This window comes from Wolffia australiana, chromosome 8 (genome assembly GCF_029677425.1).
Source record: "Wolffia australiana isolate 7733 chromosome 8, ASM2967742v1".
Taxonomy (NCBI): Eukaryota; Viridiplantae; Streptophyta; class Magnoliopsida; order Alismatales; family Araceae; genus Wolffia; species Wolffia australiana.
The window spans coordinates 6,045,267-6,068,274 of NC_135842.1; the positions used below are offsets into that span (position 1 = coordinate 6,045,267).

A 23,008-nucleotide genomic window follows, 5' to 3' on the forward strand; every position below is an offset into this window, starting at 1 on the left:
CTAATTTTCATTTATTTTGAAGAATTTTTACTTATTTTCATATCATTGTCAGCATTATGGAATGGAATTTGAATTTGAGCTAAATCCAAGCATACTGCACTGAAAGGTTTGGGTCCATATTAGTAAAATTTTAAGGAGACAATGAAAATATTTATGCATACTCATAATATTTTTTCGAACTAACCTGGAATTATTTTTTAAAGTGGCTCTAATATGGGAAAATTATGTAGTACAAATGTAGCTCAAGCTAAAACTGAATTAATTGATTTGAAATGTATTACACTAGATAAGCATTTTTAAAAGACTCGAATACATAAATAAAATGAAGGATTACCATGAGAAAATGAATTAAGATTAATGGCAACTAAATGAAAACAAAGTAATTATGGTATTCGGTTGATCCCAAAAATTAATATCTCGCTTGATCAGCATCTAAATAAAGTCGGGTGAAACAACAAACATATTAAAAGTAAGCACATTCAAAAGAAAATGAAATGATTGATCACGGGTACACAGGAAAAATATTTACTAATTTTCATATAGTTGTCAGCACTATGGGATAGAGTTTTAATTCGAGCTAAATTAGAGAATACTGCACTAAAAGAATTCCAACAAATAAATATTCTAACTCCGTGGATCAAGAAAACTATTTATTCCATTTTTTCCTTTATTTATTCTAAACAAAGTCAGTGAAACAATAAACATATTAAAAGTACGCACATTCAAAAGAAAAAGGATAAATGATTAATCACGAGTAGAAACGAACAAAATTACTAATTTTCATATAGTTGTCAGCACTATGGAGTAGAGTTTTAATTCAAGCTAAATTAGAGAATACTGCACAGAAAGCATTTCAAGAAAAATGTCAATTCATTTTTTAAAAAAATATATTCTAACTCCATGGAACAAGAAAACTATTTATTCCATAATTTTTTCCTTTATTTATTCTAAACAAAGTCAGTGAAACAAAAAATATATTTTAACTCCATGGATCAAGGAAACTATTTATTCCATAAGAGAATATTGCACTGAAAGCATTCCAAGAAAATTGTCAATACAATTTGAAAAAATACATTTTAACTCCATGGATCAAGAAAACTATTTATTCAATACAGCAAGAAAAAAGAAACGAATAATGTAAATTCATTGGAAAATCGCTAGAGGAAGGGCTTGAACCTTGTTGATTCAATAATGTAAATTCATTGTGAAAAAATTACTTGTTTTCATATCGTTGTCAGCACTATGGAATAGAGTTTTAATTCGAGCAAAATTAGAGAACACTGCACTGAAAGCATTTCAAGAAAATTGTCAATTCAATTTTAAAATCATATAACTCCATGGATCGAGAAAACTATTTATTCAATACAGCAAGAAAAAAGAAACAAACAATATAAATTATTCTAAACAAAGTCAGTGAAACAACAAACATACTAAAAGTAAGCACATTCAAAAGAAAAATAAAAAATTATTAATCACTAGTATACAGGAAAAAAAAATTACTTATTTTCATATAGTTGTCAGCAATATGGAATAGAGTTTTAATTCGAGCTAAATTAGAGAATACTGCGCTGAAAGCATTCCAAGAAAATTATCAATTCGATTTTAAAATCATATATATATTTTAACTCCATGGATCGAGAAAACTATTTATTCAATACAGCAAGAAAAAAGAAACAAACAATATAAATTAATGGGAAAATCGCTAGAGGAAGGGCTTGAACCTTCGACCTTGTGGTTAACAGCCACACGCTCTAACCAACTGAGCTACTCCAGCACATATTGAATGTTAGAAATTTAAAAAACAAATATAAATTGAAGACATAAAAAAATTCAAAATATATACATTACTATTTAAAACTACTAGAACTAAAGTCTTATGGGCTTGAATCTAGCAAAAGCTAGGAAGATACATGGACGCCATTGAGCTCTTGCTGTGCCACGGTTGTATTAATAGCATCAATTACATCCAGCTTGCCCCTCGCCACCGCCTCATCGACGGGCGATCGTTCATAACTGCCTCAAGAAGAATTTAAAAAGTCAAAGAGCAAAAGAAACCCAAGAATTTTTTTGTTTTTTTTATTTTTTGGGGGGCAAATGAAGATGATTGATTGATCAAGACGTACCGGTTGAGACGGCTCAGATCACCACCGGCCAAGATCAGCGCCTTGACAACCTGATTAGATTAATGAATTTCTTATTTTTGTCATTCTTTAATCGGTGCGCTGATTTTTTTTTTTGGAATGGGTTGTTGATAATGGTGTGTTGGGTTTCAAGAATTTCGGGTTGAGAGTTTTAGGGTTACCTCTATGTGGCCATTCAAGCAAGCCCAATGGAGAGGAGTGTTATTCTCCGCGTTTAATGCATTTGGATCCTGCACGGAAGCAAGTAGCAGACAGAGGAAAATGATAAGCCTTGGTTTTCATAAGGTAAAATGTTGAAATGTTTGTATTTTTCTCAATAATAGGCACAATTTTATCTGAAAGAGGTGACACCAATGCAAGTTTATGAGGAGGAACAATCATAAATTGCAAAGCCACTCTAGTTTTTGGTCGAATTATATTATTGGTTAAAATATGGGTTTTTAGATTCATTTAATATGCTTTTAAGTCGAATTTAGCAAACTGATTGGAAACATCTGTCTGCACAACAAATTTTTCCATGTTCCTTCAACATGCAAACTTGAGTTTTCAATGTCGCATAAGTTAGTTATTCAGATACCCATGAACATCCATGGGTTCCAATGAATTTGATAACAAGTTAAATACATTTCAACACATTAGAAAATTCAAATGTACATAGATATTGACTCATTTGAACGCGCAGATGAACAGCTTGAAAATCCAATTTGACGTGGATAATAGAACACAAGCTTTGATCTTCTCCTCACGATATTTCATTTAAATCGCGGGTAAAAAGATTAAAGGAACGATATTCATAGATCACTACTTACTGCTCCGTTATTGATGAGGTACTCCACGATTAGTAGGTGCCCATTAGCAGAGGCCATGTGAAGGGCTGGAAAAAGAAGCAAAAAACTATTTATAGACTGTGTTTTGACAGTTTATTAAAAGATAAACAAACCTTATAAAACCTGGACTATTTTTTATTGGAGTACAGAAAAACTTAGAATTCTGTACAGGTACAATTCTTATTTGAACAAAGTGCAAAAAATGCAGTCTTTTTTGTCTTATAGAACACACACCGCAATCGCCTTATTGAGTCCGTAAAGATAAAATCTGTTTATCAAAGTGCTTCTCTGATTGCTCCAGAAATCTCTATTCAACCCGGAACAATTAATTTTGTTTAATTCTCAGAATTATATGAAAGGATTAATTAAAAATACCAGGATTCAATCGAATTTCCAGCGGTACCATGTCAAGAATAAAAGACGATCAATATTTTTTATAACAACAAACTTACAAGAAATTTCATGGTCAATGAAAGAATAGCGATGTAAGCAGGTTCTTCACTAAAATGGAATCAGAACACGAAATAGAAAGTATGATTATCTGCTCTATACAAGAGTCTAACCTGTCCTCCCTTCAGAGTCTTTTGAATCAAGGGAGATCCCAGTAGAATGCAGAGTAACAACATCCTCAATATCGTCGTATCTTGCAGCCTAATCCAAAAATGACAAAAATTTTCACACGAGAAACAAATGGAAAATTAAACTGAAAACACTGAAAGATAAGATTCAAACTTAGAAGCTTTCAAAAATGTAAAAACTCGAAGGCTCAAATTTAAACTTAAATCGCTTGAAAGAAAATTTTGCTACACCAAACGCTGATTACAGTCAGAGGTCTTCCAGGCATCGGCCCTAAAAGATCAAGCTGGCTGAAAAACTAAACAAAATGGCAGGAAAAAGAACTAAATCAACATTAGAAAGGATAAAAACCTCCAGAAAAGCCTCTATCTGTTCCTCCAAAGCGACCATCTCTATCCCCTGCGATGATTAGTTTTCCCAAAATTAACTCCGTCTTCCTGCGGCAGATCAGATGATCAAAAATCAGTGAAAGTAGTCATTTACGGATATCCCTTCTTCTCGCCCACTCCCACAGAATCATGTCAATCGCAAAACACAATTCAAAGATCGAGAGAATAAGAAATTTTCAACAGTAATCACATATTACTCGAATCCTCTCCATTCTCGAAGAAAATAGAAACGGAAGAAGGGTTACCTTCGATTCAGCGCGACGAAGAGAGAACCACGCTCGAGATATCAACCCACGAAGAGGAATTGAATAAATCTCGCTAGGTCGGCCATTCAATTTATAGAAATTAATCGGCACGTTCGAAACTATGACTTCAATTTATGCCTCGAATCTATGTTTAATTATAAATATTTTGTTCCATTGAGGAAATTCGGTACTAGACATTCGTATTAAATCTGACAAAATAAGTTAAAATTTTAAGAATAAGTTAAAAACAATTTCTTCCAAATAAGTTAAAATTTCAGATGTTTGGGTTATAGAAGGCATGGTAATTTTATGTACAAAATGAAGATAAGAGAGTACTTCCATTTCTCTACCTTGACAAAAATTTTAAGAATGTTACTTCAAAGATCATGGGACGTCTATACTGTCTCATTTTGATTGATAAAAAAAACCTGGTTAATCCACTTATTCGTCCAAAATTTAGTAAAGTAGACTTTTAAAACCTGCTGAAAAGCCATTGGTTAAATTATACTAACAGAAATAGAAGACTAATAGAACAGATTCTGGTGTTTTGAAAATACCATAACTTTTAAAATTAAAGAAATCATAAAATGAATGTTGACAACATAAGAGAAGTTTGTTTTAAAAACATAGTAAAACTAAAGTGGTGAATAAAAAGCCTGAAAAAACTATGATGGAAAGTGATGTAAAACATAGAAATTCGGTGCGCTAGGGGCATTTTGATCATTTCCCTTTACATGCATCTCTTTCTACACATATAAATAAGCTGGATAGTTATGTCTCCTGTCTCATCACACATCCCTGATTTTTAGAAATGATCCGTCACATGTCACATGACATCGTGTTATATTAACAAATAAAAGACTTTTTCGTTTAAGCTTTTTAAGAACTATTATTGAGAACTAAGTTTGTGAGACTTAGATTAGCTTAATTTAAGAGAAATATTTTTATTACTCAGAACTCCCTCTCTCTCTCTCTCTCTCTCTCTCTCTCTCTCTCTCTCTCTCTCTCTCTCTCTCTCTCTCTCTCTCTCTCTCTCTCTCTCTCTCTCTCTCTCTCTCTCTCTCTCTCTCTCTCTCTCTCTCTCTCTCTCTCTCTCTCTCTCTCTCTCTCTCTCTCTCTCTCTCTCTCTCTCTCTCTCTCTCTCTCTCTCTCTCTCTCTCTATCTCTCTATCTATCTCTCTCTCTCTCTCTCTCTTACTCTCTCTCTATCTATCTCTCTATCTATCTCTATCTCTATCTCTATCTATCTATCTATTTATCGATCACTATCTCTATCTCTATCTCTATCTCTATCTATTTATCTAATTATTTATCTATCTATCTATTTATTTGTCTATCTATCTGTCTCTCTATCTATTTATCTATCTATCTATCTCTCTATCTATCCATTTATCTATCTAACAAAGTTTGTGCGTTGTCTCTGGCTGTTCCTTACCTCCAGTTTGCCCCTCAGCACCTTTCCCCAATACAATACTAAGTCGAGGTTCATATAGAAATGTTGATCTAATATAATTGAAAACCTCAATGTTGTTAAATAGTATTAAGTTTACATCAAACTTTACAAGATACTTCCCTAACAAGAGGACTTTGTAGAATCCAAGAGCATCATCTGCGCTTCCGGCGGAGAGAGGGCATGGGCGTAAATTTGAAAACTTCTTCGGCTCTTTTGACCTCCCCAATTTCGTCTTCTTCCTCTTCTTTTTCTTCCTCATCTTGGCCCGGGCAGAAGCCTCCGCCGCCCAGAAGGTGCTCGGTCATGACACCGTCGTCGGAGTCGACTTCTCCGCCGATGTGTTGACCTTGTAAAAGTTGACTATCCTCTTTGACGAGGGCCGTGTCATTGACTTTCCCCTGGCCTCCAGAGAGTAGACTGGGTGATGGTTGACTTTCTTCTTTAGGAGAGTTGACTTCAGCAGGCCCCTGAATCACGGGCCCGCCACTGCTCCGTCGCTGCCTTGTTGACTGGATGACGAGGGATAGATGGAAAGCGTGTCAGAGTTCCAGGCCGAAAAATAACGATAATCAAATTTTAGCTATCTGAAACATTCTGCACAGAGATTAATATGAATATAGTGGCATATTGACATAGAGAGAGAGGTATAGAGATAATGATAATGATAGAAACAGAGATAAAGACTGCAGATGTAGAGGCTGAGACAGATTGAGAGATAGATGGAGATGAAACAGATGAAGAGAGACAGAGGCATGAACATGGAGATATATAGAGAAAGATATTGATAAAGGAGATGGAAGAAATGGAGAGATAGATGTCAATATTTAAAAGCATAGATGTAAACGATATGGATATAGAGAGAAAGAGAGAGAGATGGATATAGACAGGTAGAGCTAAAGGTATCGATGGAGAGAGGCACAGTGAGAGATAAAAGTAAAGATGTAGAGTGAGATATTGATAGCAATTGAGATTAAGATAGAGCTAATTCAGAGAGAGAGAGAGAGAGAGAGATAAAAACAGAGGAAGTGAGATACCGGGAAAACAGAATGGAGAGAGACAGACAGACAGATAGACAGAGGTAAGGATAAAGATTGAGGTAAAATTTGAGATAGGGATGAGATGGCAGAGATTGAGGTAAAGATAGAGATAGCGACCAGGAGATTGAGAGAAGGAGATTGAAACAGATAAAAAAAAAAGATAGAGATAGAGATAGAGATGGAGATGGAGATAGAGATAGAGATAGAGATGGAGATGGAGCTGGAGATGGAGATGGAGATGGAGATGGAGATGGAGATGGAGATGGAGATGGAGATGGAGATGGAGATGGAGATGGAGATGGAGATGGAGATGGAGATGGAGATGGAGATGGAGATGGAGATGGAGATGGAGATAGAGATAGAGATCTAGGTAGCATAGTCAGAGTAAGAAAACTCATAAAAACTCAAATTTACCCTGCGCAACCCGGATGAGGCAGATGCAACCTCCGCCGGAAGATCAACTTGTGGAGAACCGTCCGATTCATCACTTTGCCCACCAACTTCTTCAGCAGATTTTCTTCTCCCTCCCCTTATGGGCCCCACATCACTCCGTCTACGTTTGGGCTCATACTCCGAGGCGGTGGCTCTCTGCTTCTTCTTCTTCTCCATGGACTCGCCTTCCTCTTTTTCCCCCTCAACGAGCTCCTCTGAATTCTTCCCAGTGATGCCTTTCACTGCCTTTTTTATCCTCTTGCTTCTTATTTTTGCAAATCTCTCATTAAACGTGTAGAACGCCTCCAGTCGAAGCTGAGTCTGTTTTACACGAATTGGGAAAGTATGCTAAAATAAATTGAAAGAGGTGATTCAGCAGATAGAAGAAAATATCTGACCTCGTGTTTGTTATATTCTTTCAAGACGGGGACAAGAAGCTCGTCTGCCTTCTGCTGAGCCCATCCAAACTTCTCCCAGCACAACCTTGATATTGTCAGAAAAAAAAAGATGAAAATAGGCACTGGAATCCTTTAAAGTGGCCGAGCATTGACCGACCATTCAAATTATGATCCAAATCAATCCAGCCTTATTTAGATCAATCAAATTTTGACTGATCAGAATTTTGAAATCACGATCAGGGTCCTTTGATCGACCAAAATTCTGATCTGGATCGATCCAGCCTGATCCCAGACTAGAGAGTGAGGAAGTGTGTACCCCAAATTGGTGTCTGGATCGTTCGAAAGTGCGATTGAAAGAGGATTTTGAATTGATTGAAAATTCAGAACCGGACCAAAAGGATGATCAAAAATAATATTTATTGATCCTCAGAGATTATTTTGATCGATATAGTTAAATAAATGACGCGGCAAAAAGTCAAAAGAAGGGGATGAATGGACAAACCTTCGAAGGAGAGGGAGATCAGGCTTTCCCCAGGAGAAGGGCTCAGTTGATCCATCCACTTGTGGATTAATATAGGCAGAGGTCACAGCGGCGCTTGGGAAGGAAGGCGGGATATGCCAGTTCTTGCTCACGTTTCTCTTTCAAATGACAAGAGGAGAGACTTGTGTCAGAGAAGAGATTATCGAATAAGAGAAAACGAGAAAGTGGGTGTTTAAGGTAGTATGAGAGAGAGAGACAGAGCAACTGAACAAGAGAAAGAGGGGAAGAGAAAGTGTGTCCGAGTGGGAGAAAGATAACCACTGAACAAGAGAAAATGCGAAGAGAGAGTGTGCGTATGAGAGTGAGAGAAGAGAAGAACCGAACAAAATAAAAAGGGAAGATAGAGAGCATGAGAGAGAGAGAACGACGGAAGAGAGAATGTTTGAGAGAGTACAGCAGAGAGGACTGAACAAGAGGAAAGGGGGAAGAGAGATAGGCAGTGAGAGAGAGAGAGTATTGAAGAGATAGAAAGAGTGAACTAGAGAAAAAGGGGAAGAGAGAGTAAAAAGGGAAAGACAGAAAGAGTAAAAGAGAGAAAGAGAGAGAATGACTGAACAAGAAAAAAACAGAGAGAGAAAGAGTAAGATAGAGAGAGAATGACTGAACAAAAAAAAACAGAAAGAGAGAAAGAGTAAGAGAGAGAGAGAATGACTGAACAAAAAAAAACAGAGAGAGAAAGAGTAAGAGAGAGAGAGAGAAAATGACTGAACAAAAAAAACAGAAAGAGAGAAAGAGTAAGAGAGAGAGAGAGAATGACTGAACACGAAAAAAACAGAAAAAACAAGGGAACAAGAGTAAGAAGAGGAAGAAAGAGAAAGGGCCCAGTTGGCCATTGGAACATACATGTCTCTCCATGAAAGTCCGCTTCGTCTCAGGAAGATCATCATCTGGATCCGAAGCATATTCATCTGCATCACCATTATTCGACTTGGACGATCTTCTCCCCACTTTATTCCCGATATGTGGGCGAAGTTTTTCAAAGAGAGATGGATCTGGCGACTCGACCCATTCTCGGAACTCCTTCAATCCATCTTCTTCTGGAAACGCGTGCACCACTTCAATAGCGTTGACTATCCCAATACCACTGCAGCAAAATAATTAACTAATTAGTTAATCCATTTTTTATTAATTCGTATTTAAAGAACCTACCTGACACCTTCAGTGTAATCACTTCCAAGAAGCAAGGCCATGCGAATCAGCTGTTCCCTGGTAAGCCCAAGCTCATTCTCTATGTCCTAGAGCCCAATAATTATATAGCAGATAAGAGTAAAAATTAATTTTGTCAAGATTAAGATACTAATTTTACCTTCATTAAGTAAGTTTCCACGTATTTTCTTTCGTCAAAAATATTTTTAAACACCCTCTGGGCGCCAAACAAGAACGCATCAGAATCATCGGTGACAATCCCATCGACTAGATTTGTCATCTCCATGTAGGCGCACTGGGCTTCTGCTTCCATGGGGGCAATGATGAAGGGTAAACCAAACATTTGGAGCAGATCCTAAAATAAGCCAGAGAAGGAAATCATTACAACGATCCTCGACCCATGTCAAGGGTAATATAGTCATTTAAAAAGATGTAGCTCTCCCCTAAGAAGAGCAGGCAAGAAATTGTTGCTAAATTAACTGTAACCATTCTTCTTCTATATTTCTCTCTGTCTCTGTCTCTGTCCCTACCGTTACAAGATAATTCCCGAAGATATTATGAATGAGAAATCTTAAAATGGACAGCTAATTGTTATCATTTGTAAATGATTCTAGAGCAAAATAAATGGAAGGTACCTGGCACTCAGAAAACATCTCGCTGTTGACCGACTCAGCGTTACGCTCAAGTCTTCTTTGCTCGTCCCCAAGGTCCCTACACTCACGATTAATATGTGATAACTCTTCATCTAAGGCAGATTCAAGCCCTTCTGCACGAGAAATTTCGTTTTGGTATGGGGACGAACTGTATTTGTGCTCCTCCTTCGAGGAGAGTGTAAATTCTTCAGGTTTAAGGGCTTCATGCTTTTCATCAAGTTCCTTTCCTGAATTTTACACAAAATTATCAAACCCAAAAAAAATTCATTTTGAGGTATATAAAGAGAAGAGAGCCCCGTACCTATAGCCTTCTCACAAATATCTGAGCCTTCCGGTAGAGAAACAACTACGTTTTCTTCATCCTTATGACGGATATTTCCACACGATTTCTGCTGAAACTCCCCCTCGCCCATTAGAGAGGTAGAGGCATTACCATCATCGCAATTATTTGACTGAGAGAAGATCACTGTTTCAGATATTTCCACATCTCTGAATGGATCTCTCATTTCTGTGGTATTTGGTGGGCTCTCACTTTTAGGAGAACTAGTTCGTAAAACTTCATTGGTTTCTAGAGAGAGACTAGACGAATTGAAGGCATTCCTCTCACTAGAAGACTCATAAACTTGGGATTTCCAATTAAAATTATCAAGGCTCTTCTCAATTACCACCAGGATTTCTGATTCCTGTTCTTGCAATCCTGTAGACACGGATTTAGCTCCATCTTCCATATCCAATCCATCATTCACTTTTGGTGGGCACTCAGATTTAGGAGAATTAGTTTGTAAAATCTCATTGGTTTCTAGTGAGAAACTAGAAGAATTTGCGTCCTTTCTCTCACTAGAAGACTCATGAACTTGGGATTTTCGTTTTAAATCTTCAAGGCTCTTTTCAATTGCCATCTGGATCTCTGCTTCTTCCTCCCGTAAACTTGTTGACACAAATTTAGCTCCATCTTCTGTATCCAATCCATCATTTGACTTAAATTTGAGGTCAACTTGCCCGTCCTCCCAATCAACATCAGACGGGGAATCAGAATCATTGTTATTTGACTCTTTGCCCACGGGGTGAGATTTGGAGGGTAACTGGACCGTTGACTTTCCAGAAACCAACCCAGAGAAAATCTCATCCTCTCCAACATCTGCATCGTCCACAGAGAACGAAACCTCCATGGAAGTTTCTTTCATCACAGAAATCCCCAAAGATTGATCAGAAGAGGAATCGTTGCTAGATTGATTAGCAGGCTGATTAAATGTTTTCCCATTATCAGCTGTATTATTCTGATTTTTGTCATTTTCCAGAATTAAATCTAAATTGCGTTGTAAATCACGCGTCATGCGGATTCCCAGACCTCTGACTCTGCTGACACGCGTCCGACCTCTCTCATCAATGTATGTTTCTATATCCTGGCTGAAATCCTCAGTTGATACATCTTGATTAGCTCCAGCGCTAGACACCAGATGGCTAGATGATGGACCACTTGCTATTTCCTCTGGAAGTGACTCATTCCCAGCATTTAATCCTGTGTTTACTACATTCCCAGGTCTCTCGCTGCTTGATGGTGTGAAATTCCTAGCCAGCAGAGAAAAAAGTTGCATGCTAAAAACATTGGGGAAAATATATTGACATGATACCGCAATTATTCATCTACGGCTAAAAAATGCATGCTAATGAAGAGACAAATAAAACTTGCTGTCTGGATAGTAGGGTTCGGTCCTCAACAAAATTCAGATCGATCAGGAAGCCCAAATTGTGATCAGATCAACATGATGTGGAGGCCATCAAGTAAGAGAGGGAGACGGGTTCAATCAGGATCCGTCTATGATCAATCTAGCCAATTATTCTTAGATCGTTCTTTAGTTGATCAAAATGTTTGATCAAGAACGAATAATTGTGATACGATTTAATAAATTTTGAACGATCGTACATCCTCAGATAGCTGGTCAATCCAATCAATCAGATTGAGATACTGAATCTATCGCCAACCCATACTTGACATAAACAGGAAAATAATAGGATTTGAGTCCTAACCTTTTATCGCCCGAGAACGATGATGAGAATACATACTCCCTATTAGCTTCTGAAGCTATCCGGAAAGTCTGGAGGCCTTCTGGTCCCTTCCCAGAGGCATTTCGCTGAGCTTCATCAATCTCTCTACGGAATGCGACAGTCTTGAGATAAGATTGTATTTGAAGCTCTGAGAATTTTGAAGGACTCTGCCCAAGACCCAAAAATAAATGAGATCAAAGTTCCACTAACATTGACCCATCATGTAATATCCAGACAAATGAGTAAGAAACCTTAAACTTACGAATTTTTATCTTAAGAACAGAGCAATATAACCAGACAACATAAATGGTGTAACTTATCTAACAGAAACTACACATGCCTTTTGAATCTTCAAAACCGAAATGTGCGAAATTTTCAGCTAAACGTGAAGAGAAAAGAAGTGGAGGAAAACCTTCTTAATCTTTTGATACTTCTGCCTGTTCTCAGCCATCAGTCTCTCTCTCATCTGACCAAAAATATAAAAAAATTCAAACCTTGAGAGGAACAGTGTAATAAAATTGAACTCCACGTTCCCAATTTAAAAGGGCATACCTGAACAAGAAGATCAAGTTGCATGGATGGGGGCAAAGAAGCTAATACAGTAGGGTCGAGGCGGCCATTTCCAATAGGCTGCAACCAATTAATGCAAGTGCATTGTATGAGTCCTCGCACTTACATAAAAAAGTCAAATGAATTTTCTTGAAAGGATAATAGGAACCAAAGATGATGCGGAAGAGGGACACTGAAATCAGTGAATTGACTCTGTAATTACTATGCAAATTTAGGTAGGGTATTTTTCTGGAAAATAGACTATGTAAACTACAAGCGTCTTGAGAGACCATCTAGACTGGAATGAGAGGACATATGAAACTTTGAATGAGGGATTACAAGAAAAACGTATGCGCTGAATTTGTGCTCTCCTAGTTCAGGTTCCGAACATGAGCCACTACAGCCACATTTATCGTCAACAATAAAATAAAGAAAATGGATATTTTTTGAACATGTTCAACTACCACTCAGATTGCGTCCTATAGACAGTAACCTAAAATCCCATTGGTTGATTATAAATATAAGACTTCGATAATAGGGTATTTACTCACAATCGCCATTTCTTCATCCTCATCTTCATCAAACTCATCCTCGAGAGGAGGCCGGACGGAAGGTGTCGCCTCTTTGCTAATGAATAACTCTTCTTCCTCTGCAGCAATGGATGCCGCTAACCTGAACAATGTACCAGGAGTACTAAATATGAGATCCCGTTCACAAGAGAAAGTTACACAGAACTCACTGAGTTATCAAAGTGTCTTGCCAACATTTCGTCTAGTTCTTCCTGAGTGAGACCATTATGTGTATTGTGCTCTGTTCCTTTGGAACCTCTGTTCAAAGACAGCTCATCTCTAGCTACAGATGCAATGCTCTTGCCTTTTAGATCCTCCTTACACCGTCCCTCTTTAAGCTCTGCAGCCAATTCCTCAAGCTTTCTAGCCTTCAGCTGTGCTAAATAAACAATAAGGAGTCAAATTTGTCAACGGCAAAATTCAACTTGCGTTAAGGATTGTCCATGACTTGACGAAATTGACTAGACATTGGGGTTGACATACGATTGATGATTCCACAATGGCGGCACAGATCAAAGCACATGTCAAGGCCAATGCTTTTTTGAGGTAGCATTTTGGGCTTTTGGAAAAAATTTGAAGCTAACCTGATGATCGCACTTACATGATTCAAAAGGAGTTTCTCGGCAGTTTTTCGGATCTTGGCCGTAGCATTTTCACGTTGACGCCTTCTTGCTGCAATTGTGCGACGTTTAAGTGCAGGTGTGCCACCATCGAACACGAAGACCGGCCTAGTGCGGAGAAAGAGGAGCTTGCAGATGCGCCGGAAGAACCCAAGAAGGTGCGCATTGTGCACCATCTCTCCTCTCTCATCACGCATCGCCTTGATGAACTGAACAAGCCATATGCTGGCATCTGCAACCGCAACAATAAGTTAGAAATCTCGGCAGCTAGGAATCAGCACTCATTAAAGTTAAAGTTAATGACAACGCTGACAAATTTTTGTGTGATATTTAACGAAATTCTAGTTCAAAACTGTCAACCCCATCAACGTCATTATCCAGGTCAACCAAATAGATGTAGATGACAATGAAGTTGATGGAAATTTTCTTAAAGCATGGGTGTTTGGCGTAACAATGTTGTCAAAGACTACATCATCCGCTATTCATCAACTGCCAGCAAAAACGTTTTCAGGACGGACGAACCCTACCAACAGAAATAAATTTCAGAGAGCTAGAAGAAAATTAATAGATCAATAAATATTTTCAAAAGTTTACATATTGAGAGCACCATCACAGGAATTGTAAAAACAAACCTATGGCAACCCTCTTTCCGGCTAGGGTTTCAACAGAGACACGGCGACCCACAGGGGCTAAGAGTTCCCACAAACCTTGCACTCCCATCAAGAGATCAGCTAGAAGAATCCGGGGTAAATTCTACCTCTTCTGGTCTTTATACTCGCCTCTGAAATTTTAATAAAATTGTATGATCATGTCAGATGCACAGTCCTAATCATCTTTTCTTCTATCATTATAAAGAAAATTTAGATTATTGGATTCAAAAACGTGGTACTGGTAATAAACTGGCAGTAGGAGAAGTTGGTTAGGCGGGCTTTCTGGTCGATATAGGCTCATTATTTTCATCGGGGACAGAGTTCCAGGTGAGAAAAAACTCTACGGGATAAGAAGACCAATTCTACAGGAATAATCACATAAATAGTAGGCTATAGAAATCGGGTCATGGATTTGACATGTTTATTGGTTCTAAACCAGAGATTGATTGATCGGTTGGAGCTGTATCAATCACTTGTTGAGGATGATTCATGCTTGCTCCTCTTCGCGAGGCATGCTTCTGACGCATGAACTTCTGGATAATAGAAGCAGGTTCGCAGTGAGAGGGAAAAGAAACTCAACAATTTTGCTAGAAGCAAGAAACCATGATCAAAAGGACAGGACGGACGCAATAAGTGGTTTCTTAAGGCGGGAAATTACTAATTACATGCCGTAATATTCCGCGAATTTTGATTGTTGAAGAGATACTGCTGAGATTCTCCCACTGAAGTGTTTTAATCACAGAGCCTCGCGAATTTTAAATTTCATTCAATGAAGCAGGGAGAAATTCAAGATTTTTTCACTATAACTGAATCAGCGTTACCGAGAGCTCATCGAGGCAGACTCGAGACCTAGAAAAATCTGAAATTTACGTGAACAGGAAATGGAACATACACCTCAACTGACTTCAAGATTAAAATCCATTCATAATGGCCAATTCTGCCACGACAACGGAATCGGATCAGCAGAAAAACAACAGAATCCACGAAAAACAAAAGATTTCCTCTTGCAAATCGGGACTTAACGATGCATGAATTACCTGGCTGGCAGGATTTTCAGCCTCCGTTGCTAAGATCAGATAATCCGCAAAGATCAACGAGAGAATCACGCTTGTTTGATCCCCCAATGGAAGAGAAATGCGAGCGTATGAAGCTGCAGAACGAGAAGAAGAACAGAGACGGTTTAAACTTTCAAGGCTTAACACAGGTTTATAAAGTTTTCATTTATTCAATTTGGACCAGAAAGTATAATTAAATGTAAATATGCCCTTCTGATGAATTTCATTGTATCAACAGGTGTCACGCGGTCAAATCCCGAGCTACGTATATCTCTCGAATTTGGCGCGTGTCGGCCTCGGTGCTTAGAGCAGAACACTGAGCAGCCTTGATCTCTTGTAGCGGAAGTCTTTGCAATTGCTTAAGAACGCATAGAAGGGGTTAGAGGAGGGTGTGGATACGCAGCCCCGTTAAGGAATAGGGTCATTGCACTGATAACATAGAAAGGTTACATAGTAGTTGGGACGATTACATGGGGGAAGACGGGGGGTGATATAACGAACGAGACGAGGCGCATCGCGCTAGGGTAGTGTCGCCTCTCCGCCTCGAGGCCGTCGCACCGCGCGCACACCTGCTCTGCCGCTACACATGTGCCCCTGGGCCGGACGCCGCACACCCGCGGCGTGGCAATCACACACGCCACCCCTACCTTGACGATCACACACGCCTGCAGCACCCGCGCTGACACCTATCGCGCACAGCCTGCGCGACGCCGCTGCATCCGGCGAATCAAGCCGAGCGCTGCGCGCTCGGCACCGCCCGCGGGGACGCCGCGCTCCCCATGCTGCTTCGGCGCCCTCTGTGCGCCGCTTGCCTTAGTCTCATGGCGGGATGTCTCCCCGTCCACACCCCGCACATGCAATGTGCGCGCTGCCCGCACAGCCGCTACGCGTACTGTTCGCTCGTCCCGATACCGGTACCGGATGACGGTATCGGGACGAATGCTGTATCGGATACCGGAAAGGCAATTTTCGGTATCCGTTCTTATCGATATCCAGGTATCGGATGTCGGTATCGGTTGCTACAGTGCCGATATCTGATACCGATATTCGTCTCCATGTCGGCATCCGTCTCCGTCTCAGGGGGGAGGATGACGACATCAGATATCGGGTGTGGATATCGGTTTTTGATATCCACATCAAATTTTATTCTTAAGGTAATTTCGTGTATTTTGGATTCAAAAATTTGAATCCAACATACACGAAAGGCGAACTGTAAACGGCGGATGGTGGACGGTGGCCGGCGGCATTGGCGGACGGCGGCGTTGGCGGACGGCGGCATCGGCGGAATCGCGGGTGCGTTCGGTCATGTTTGTATGGGTCATTGGTTTTTTTATTATTATTTTGCCTCTAACACACTCATTCTATGCCGCTTAGTTCTTGTAAATTTACTTTTTTTTGTTCCTACTTCATTCCCTAATTCTCAATTCTATAGTTAAATTGACTCTAGCATTGCATCCCAAAGCTATAGTTAAATTAAATGATGTTCTTTGTATATATTCTGATCAGAAGTTGGCGTCGATCACAACCCAATTATGTTCATCAATAGATTCCGATCGAAGTAAGATTCTGATCAGATATCTGATATCAGACTTTGATTATGGTTTAACAATGATCATTATGATATTCATATCATAAGGAAACCTTTGATCAGAACTTCTGATAGGATTCATAAGTTTGACCAAAATCTAGATCAAAAATCCCAATAAGATGTTGACTCCAATCTGAATCTATATAACCAGTGTTGAACTCTGATTGTAGTCAGATTCTAGATCAGAGTTTTACTACGATCAGATTTGAACTATGATCATGAGGATGCTGGTCAGAATCTATCATCTGATCAAAACCTTTGATCAGGCTTAAAATATTATCAGCATATGATTCTGATTAGAGATCTTGTTCAGAAGTTGGCCTTGATCAGAGATAGATTATGAAAATATTCATATTACGATCGGATCAGGTTTAACATAATTTTGATAAGAATCAATATCAAAGATCCAATCATAAGTGGAATATGATCAGAATCTGATTATAATTAGAGTAAACTCTAATCATAGTTGTATTCTTCTCCGGTATGATATTTTATCAGAATGTGAATTTAAATGGAGTTCAACCGGTCATAATCAGATTATGTTCATGGTCAAACTTTTATCCAGATATTTATTATGGATCAGATTCTTATTACATTATGATTCTATCAAATCAGACTCTAAACATAATTTGATATCAATTAGAATGGATTCATATCACAATGGAATATCTGATCATGACCTCTGGTTCAAGGTTACGATTCAAAGCTGACTTTAATAATAATTTAATTTTGATTGGTGGTGTAAAATTTTGATAAGAGTCTGACTCTTATTTGATTAACATTCAATCAGAGAATGATAACTGATTGCAAGTAGGCCGATAGATCCATCCTCTGGCATCGTATCATTGCTCAATGCTCCCATTATTTTTCATCTAGTTTATCTTTATTTATTTATTGCAAACTTCTTTATTTCATTATGTATGGGCTTGTGGTTTTTATTTTGTGCAATTGTTGAGTTTTATTTGATTGCAAACTTTTTTATCTCCTCTCCTCTCATTCTCTCCCGCTCTCTAATTCTCCCTCTCTCTCATTCTCTCTACTCTCTATTTCTCCCTCTCTCCTCTCATTCTCTCTCACTTCTTTACTCTTATTTCTAACTCTCCCTCTCCTCTCTCACCCTCTCTTACTCTCTAGTTCTGCCTCTCTCCTCTCCTATCCTCTCTCCTCTCTTCTATCACTCTCTCTTGGTCTTTACTTTTTTACCTCTAAATCTCCCTCTCTCTTCTCATTCTCTCCCTCTCTCTAATTATGCCTTTATCTCCTCTCTTCTATCAGTCTCTTTTCTTTCTTACTTTCTTACCTTTAATTCTCCATCTCTCCTCTCATTCTCTCCCACCCTCTAATTCTGCCTCTCTCTCCTCCTCTCTTCTATCACTCACTCTTCTTTCTTATTTTTTTACCTTTAATTCCTCCTCTCTACTCGCCCTCTCCCCCACTCTTCTTTCTTATTTGTTTGTTATGTTATCTTCATTTGATGCCGTATTAGACAACCATTTCTTACCAAATTATGCCTTCAGAACCATGAACCCACCCGGAGGCAATGGCCCAACCCAAGACAGATCTAGGTCCGGAGCTATAGGTCCTGGATGTTCGGACGCGGGAACTTCTCGTGCCGTACAGAGTCACCCTTGTTCAAACCGTTCAGTCATCATCGACTACTTCGAACTCACGGAAGATGGATACTACATATGCTTACTGTGTCAGGAGATGAACCCACACAATAAGAGAAAAGCGATAAAGCGGTAGGCCGACAAAAGCACCAACGTATTTTGGCGACACTTTAAAGCTTGCCATCCAGCTCGTCACGCGGAGCTTAAGGGCAAGGTGTTGGAAGACCCTGATCAGCCGCGTATATCCGACAAAATGCAAAGCAAACAACAAGGAGAGTCAAGCCGATGATGGCCGACGAGAGGACATACGTCAAAGGAGACGAAGAATGTCATTGCACGGTTTATATGCATGACTGATTCACCGTGGAGCATTGTTCAGAATGTCGCATTCAAGGAGATGTGGGGTTACGTGATACTTATCGACTTGGATCCTCCAAGTGCGAAGGTCATTAAATAGTGGACTATCCAAATGCATGGTTGCATGAAACAAGATGTGAAGAAGATATGGGAGAACATGGATCGAGTATCACTCACCATAGATGCGTGGACTGCTGAGAACTGTACTAGACCACTAGGCATCACCGTCCATTGGGTGGACGATAAATGGGTGTACCGAGAGTGGGTACTTGCCATTTGAGAAATTGTCGGCAAGCACGATGGAGAAAATATTTCGTCCATCGTTCTCCATGCTCTAGAAGAATTCTGTCTACGGTCGAAGGTCAGCATTCAGCGTCAAACTTATCTTATTAATTAAACTTGTGACTTTACATGTGGCCGATATTTATGCAGGTCTACGCCGTGACTACTGACAATGCCATGGTGAATAAGATGATGTTGGCATTGATGGCGAGAAAGATAAAGATTGTTAACCCGACGTTTAGCGCCAGAAGGCACGTTCCATGTGTTGCACACATTCTGAACATTGTTGTTCAAGCAGCAGTAAAAAGATTCAGCATTCCTTCGGCCCAAGCTGTAGAGCCCGAAGAAGGCGACGTGACCAGGACAACAGACCACTACTACAGCGACCAAGACAACAAACTTGGAGATATGTTCTCAGCATCTGACAACAATGATGGAGCACGCCGGCGGTTATGTTTGCTTGATGTAGTTGTAAAGGTGCGGACACTAGCGCGCAATATTCGGAGCTCTACGCAATGAAGAGAACATTATGCAAAGGCATGTGAAGATGACCCCGAAGTCGAGGACTCCAACATGGTCGTCTTAGACTGCCCGACACGATGGAGCAGCATTTACGCTATGCTAGCGGCTGCCATGAAGAAGCGTGATGTAATTGATGAAGTGTCGAAGGCTTTAGGCCAGAAGGGGATGGAAACAAAGATGTCAAAGAACGAGTGGGAGTTGGTGAAAGAGTTTGTTGCATCCTTGGACGTTTCGCCATATCCACTGACCATGTTTGCAAGATAGTGATGCCGGCGATATGTGATGTATTATATCTCATAGACAGCCTCAAATAACACATGGAGGAAGCAGTCCAGCAAATCGAAGATGGCAATTCACAAGTGTACGACGGTTGCATGAAGCAAATCATTCCAACATGGCGCAAGCGTGTAAGGTGATGCATTGCAAGCTTGCACAGTATGCAGAGATCTTGTGGGCGAATGAGGCAATCACCGCCGCGGCATTGATGGATCCATTCCACAAAGGGTCAATGCTCCGTCCGGGCGTCTGAGAAGCAAACATCGCATACGTACGGTCCTTGTTATCATGTGACTCGTTGAGGCTTGGACCGAGAGGGGACGCTGAAGAGGGACACTCAAGAGGTAAAGAGTTGGACACTTGGCTTCAGAGCATTATGCGGAAAGTCCAATCGGAACGAGCGTCAACGAGGTTGGCATGGGACGAGTTCAACCAATACCTAACGGAGGTCGTGCCTAATGAGGGAGGGTTCACACCACTATCCTAGTGGGCCAGCACAAGGGCAAAGCGTTTTCCCTTACTTGCAGCGGTTACGAGGGAGTTGTTGTCCGTATATGCGACAAGCGCTCCTGCCGAGCACATGTTCTCGGTGGGCAACGCTATTGTCACGTACAAGAGATCACGTCTATCACCGATAAGCATCGAAAAACTCATCATTGTGAAGTGTTGGCTCTGTGTGGACAACAAACGATGGTACACTGACTTTGAGCTGGATTCGGATGGCGATGATGAGCAAGATGGTGTGGTCGCATGTGCTCGAGGTACACATCAAGTACATGAACTACATTTTTCCCATTTTTTACGTAATCATCGTTATTTATTTCTTAACTTTCGCTATGCAGGTGATGACTAAGTAAGCACAAACCTTTGACAGAGCCGTGGGCAAATTCCTAGGGGAAGGGCGAGTTTTTGACAAAGCCTCCTTTGTTTAAAACTTTGCACCACTGTCCTATATATTTAGTGAATTTTGTTAAAAATTTAGACTTGACCATGTATATAATTTATTTTTTTATTTATTGAATTTTACAACATTTTCATGAAATTTTTTTGAATTTCCCTAAATTAATAGTTCAGATGTGCACTTTATTTAGTATTATAAATATTGGTTCCACGAACCATGTTGAAGCACCAAAAAGTGGGGAGAATTTATTAAATATTTTTGCAACATTTTCCGAAAAAGTTGTTGAATTTTCAAAAATTAATAATTCACATTTAACCATAAAAGTAAATTACTTAATTCAAATCTGCACTTTATTTAATAATATAAATATTGGTTTAATAAACTTATTGAAGCACCTAGAGGTGGGGAAGAATTTAATTAAATTTTTCGCAACATTCTCCTGAAAAAATTGTTGAATTTCCCAAAATTAATAATTCTTTATATACGTCATTACTGTATTTCTCTATCCTATCCTAAATATAATCTTAATATCACTCAAAATGAATAATCATTATAATTAAATATCATGCTAAGCTTAGTATCCTTACTCCTGTATCTTAATTGTAAATCTAAAATAACCCTTCTAGTAATATCTTACACTCTCCCCTGATAATTAAACTGTTAGATTTATTATTCCTCTTGTTAACTATTTTTATTATCTACAAAAAATATTAATTATATTGTGCACTTTTATTTTCGTAAAATTCCAATATATTAATTTCATTAAAACATTAATTGTGGCCCACAAGTATGTTACAATTTCGACAACTTAATTGTAAATCTAAAATAACCCTTCCACTAATATCTTACACTCTCCCCTTATTATTAAACCGTCAGATTTATTATTCCTCTTATTAACTATTTATATTATCTATAAAAAATATTAATTATATTATGCACTTTAATTTTTGTAAAATTCCAATATATTAATTTCGTTAAAACATTAATTGTGGCCCACAAGTATGTTGCAATTTCGACATATTAATTTTGACATTTGACAATAATACATGCTAGGGACTTTTATTTTCGTAATGTACATCACCCAAATAATCTTTATTTAATTAGATGATCTCTTCCCTAATCTATCTTATTGTTATCCCGATTCTTCTCTGTCCTTCCTTTCATCTTCTACTAAAAATAAATACACCTCTTCCCTATTTTCTAAATCTTTAGATCCATCATTACTATATTTCTCTATCCTATCCTACATAGGATCTTAATATCACTCAAAATGAATAATAATTATAATTAAATATCGTGCTAAGCTTAGTATCCTTACTCCTGCATCTTAATTGTAAATCTAAAATGACTCTTCCTCTTACTAACTATTTCTATTATCTATAAAAAATATTAATTATATTATGCACTTTTATTTTCATGAAATTCCAATATATTAATTTCGTTAAAACATTAATTGTGGCCCACAAGTATGTTGAAATTTTGACATTTGACAATAATACGTGCTAGGGACATATTTAAATTATCCAAGACGTAGCATCTGTGGGTACGCGCTATGGGATTTAAATTATGACGGCTGAGTCAAATTTAAACCTCAAAAGAATTTAGAAATTTCCCATATGGGATTGCGATGGAATGGGAAAAAATATGCGGATATCGATTGCCGATATCCGGATATCGAAAACCGATATCCGGCATCCAGTATCTGTCGGGTCCCTCTACCTACGATATCAGGTACCGATATCCGTCTAGCCCTTAGAGACGGATATCGTCCGATATCCGATATGTGATATCCGATATCCGGCACCATCCCATTTTTTTACTGGATATCGGGTATCGGTTTTCCGATACCGGATGACGAACGGATACCAGTTGGGTGAACACTAGCTGCACGGCATCCCGCAAAACTCCGTGTGCTGCACCCCCGGCTTGCGGGTCCCCTGTGCGCGTGCGGCGCTTGGCGCTCCCGCATGGCACTTGGCACTCACGCGCGGCGCTTGGCACTCGCGCGAAGCGTTGGCGCCCGCGCGTGGCGCTTGGCCCACGTGCGCTCACACCTATCGGCCTGCACACCCAGCACGCGCGGACTTCACCTAATCCATTCCGCCTTAGGCGCGAACGGCACGCGCAACGTCCGCAGTGTTTTCA

At 39.2% G+C, this 23,008-nt stretch overlaps 2 protein-coding genes and 1 non-coding gene across 4 annotated transcripts; all 3 read right to left on the minus strand.

Annotated features, from left to right (window-relative positions):
- Positions 1 to 1,700: 1,700 nt before the first annotated feature.
- Positions 1,701 to 1,774, minus strand: TRNAN-GUU (transfer RNA asparagine (anticodon GUU)). Its single transcript has one exon. It is a non-coding gene; the product is annotated as a tRNA-Asn (tRNA).
- Positions 1,775 to 4,332, minus strand: LOC144706568 (ankyrin repeat family protein). Its single transcript, XM_078579555.1, has 7 exons — positions 4,179 to 4,332; positions 3,896 to 3,981; positions 3,532 to 3,619; positions 2,951 to 3,015; positions 2,303 to 2,371; positions 2,124 to 2,173; positions 1,775 to 2,013 (listed from the first exon to the last, which is right to left on the minus strand). The coding sequence occupies exons 2-7, from the start codon at positions 3,932 to 3,934 to the stop codon at positions 1,899 to 1,901; spliced, it is 426 nt and encodes a 141-aa protein (XP_078435681.1). The 5' UTR covers positions 3,935 to 3,981; positions 4,179 to 4,332; the 3' UTR covers positions 1,775 to 1,898.
- A 1,330-nt stretch (positions 4,333 to 5,662) lies between these two features.
- On the minus strand, positions 5,663 to 15,445 carry UVH3 (5'-3' exonuclease family protein). Of its 2 annotated transcripts, XM_078579534.1 has the most exons (18): positions 15,310 to 15,439; positions 15,165 to 15,209; positions 14,255 to 14,403; positions 13,604 to 13,854; positions 13,198 to 13,376; positions 12,985 to 13,105; positions 12,437 to 12,514; positions 12,297 to 12,350; positions 11,867 to 12,051; positions 10,140 to 11,407; positions 9,821 to 10,065; positions 9,346 to 9,540; positions 9,189 to 9,274; positions 8,883 to 9,123; positions 8,001 to 8,137; positions 7,499 to 7,583; positions 7,083 to 7,421; positions 5,663 to 6,140 (listed from the first exon to the last, which is right to left on the minus strand). In XM_078579534.1, the coding sequence occupies exons 3-18, from the start codon at positions 14,340 to 14,342 to the stop codon at positions 5,784 to 5,786; spliced, it is 3,909 nt and encodes a 1,302-aa protein (XP_078435660.1). In that variant the 5' UTR covers positions 14,343 to 14,403; positions 15,165 to 15,209; positions 15,310 to 15,439; the 3' UTR covers positions 5,663 to 5,783. The 2 variants fall into 2 exon arrangements, with proteins under 2 accessions (XP_078435660.1, XP_078435659.1); XM_078579533.1 differs by lacking the exon at positions 15,165 to 15,209 and having other exon boundaries at positions 15,310 to 15,445.
- Between the last annotated feature and the right edge of the window lie 7,563 nt (positions 15,446 to 23,008).

Excerpts from the sequence above, each read along its gene's own strand:
- UVH3 (XM_078579533.1), bottom strand. The coding sequence starts at position 14,342 with ATGGGAGTGCAAGGTTTGTGGGAACTCTTAGCCCCTGTGGGTCGCCGT. Across the intron at positions 13,377-13,603 it reads AGAAACTCCTTTTGAATCAT|CTGAAGGCTAGAAAGCTTGA; the intron begins GTAAGTGCGATC and ends TATTTAGCACAG. Across the intron at positions 9,275-9,345 it reads TGGAAACTTACTTAATGAAG|GACATAGAGAATGAGCTTGG; the intron begins GTAAAATTAGTA and ends ATTGGGCTCTAG.
- LOC144706568 (XM_078579555.1), bottom strand. The coding sequence starts at position 3,934 with ATGGTCGCTTTGGAGGAACAGATAGAGGCTTTTCTGGAG. Across the intron at positions 3,620-3,895 it reads AGATAGAGGCTTTTCTGGAG|GCTGCAAGATACGACGATAT; the intron begins GTTTTTATCCTT and ends TTTTTGGATTAG. Across the intron at positions 3,016-3,531 it reads AGACTCTGAAGGGAGGACAG|CCCTTCACATGGCCTCTGCT; the intron begins GTTAGACTCTTG and ends TTCTTTTTCCAG.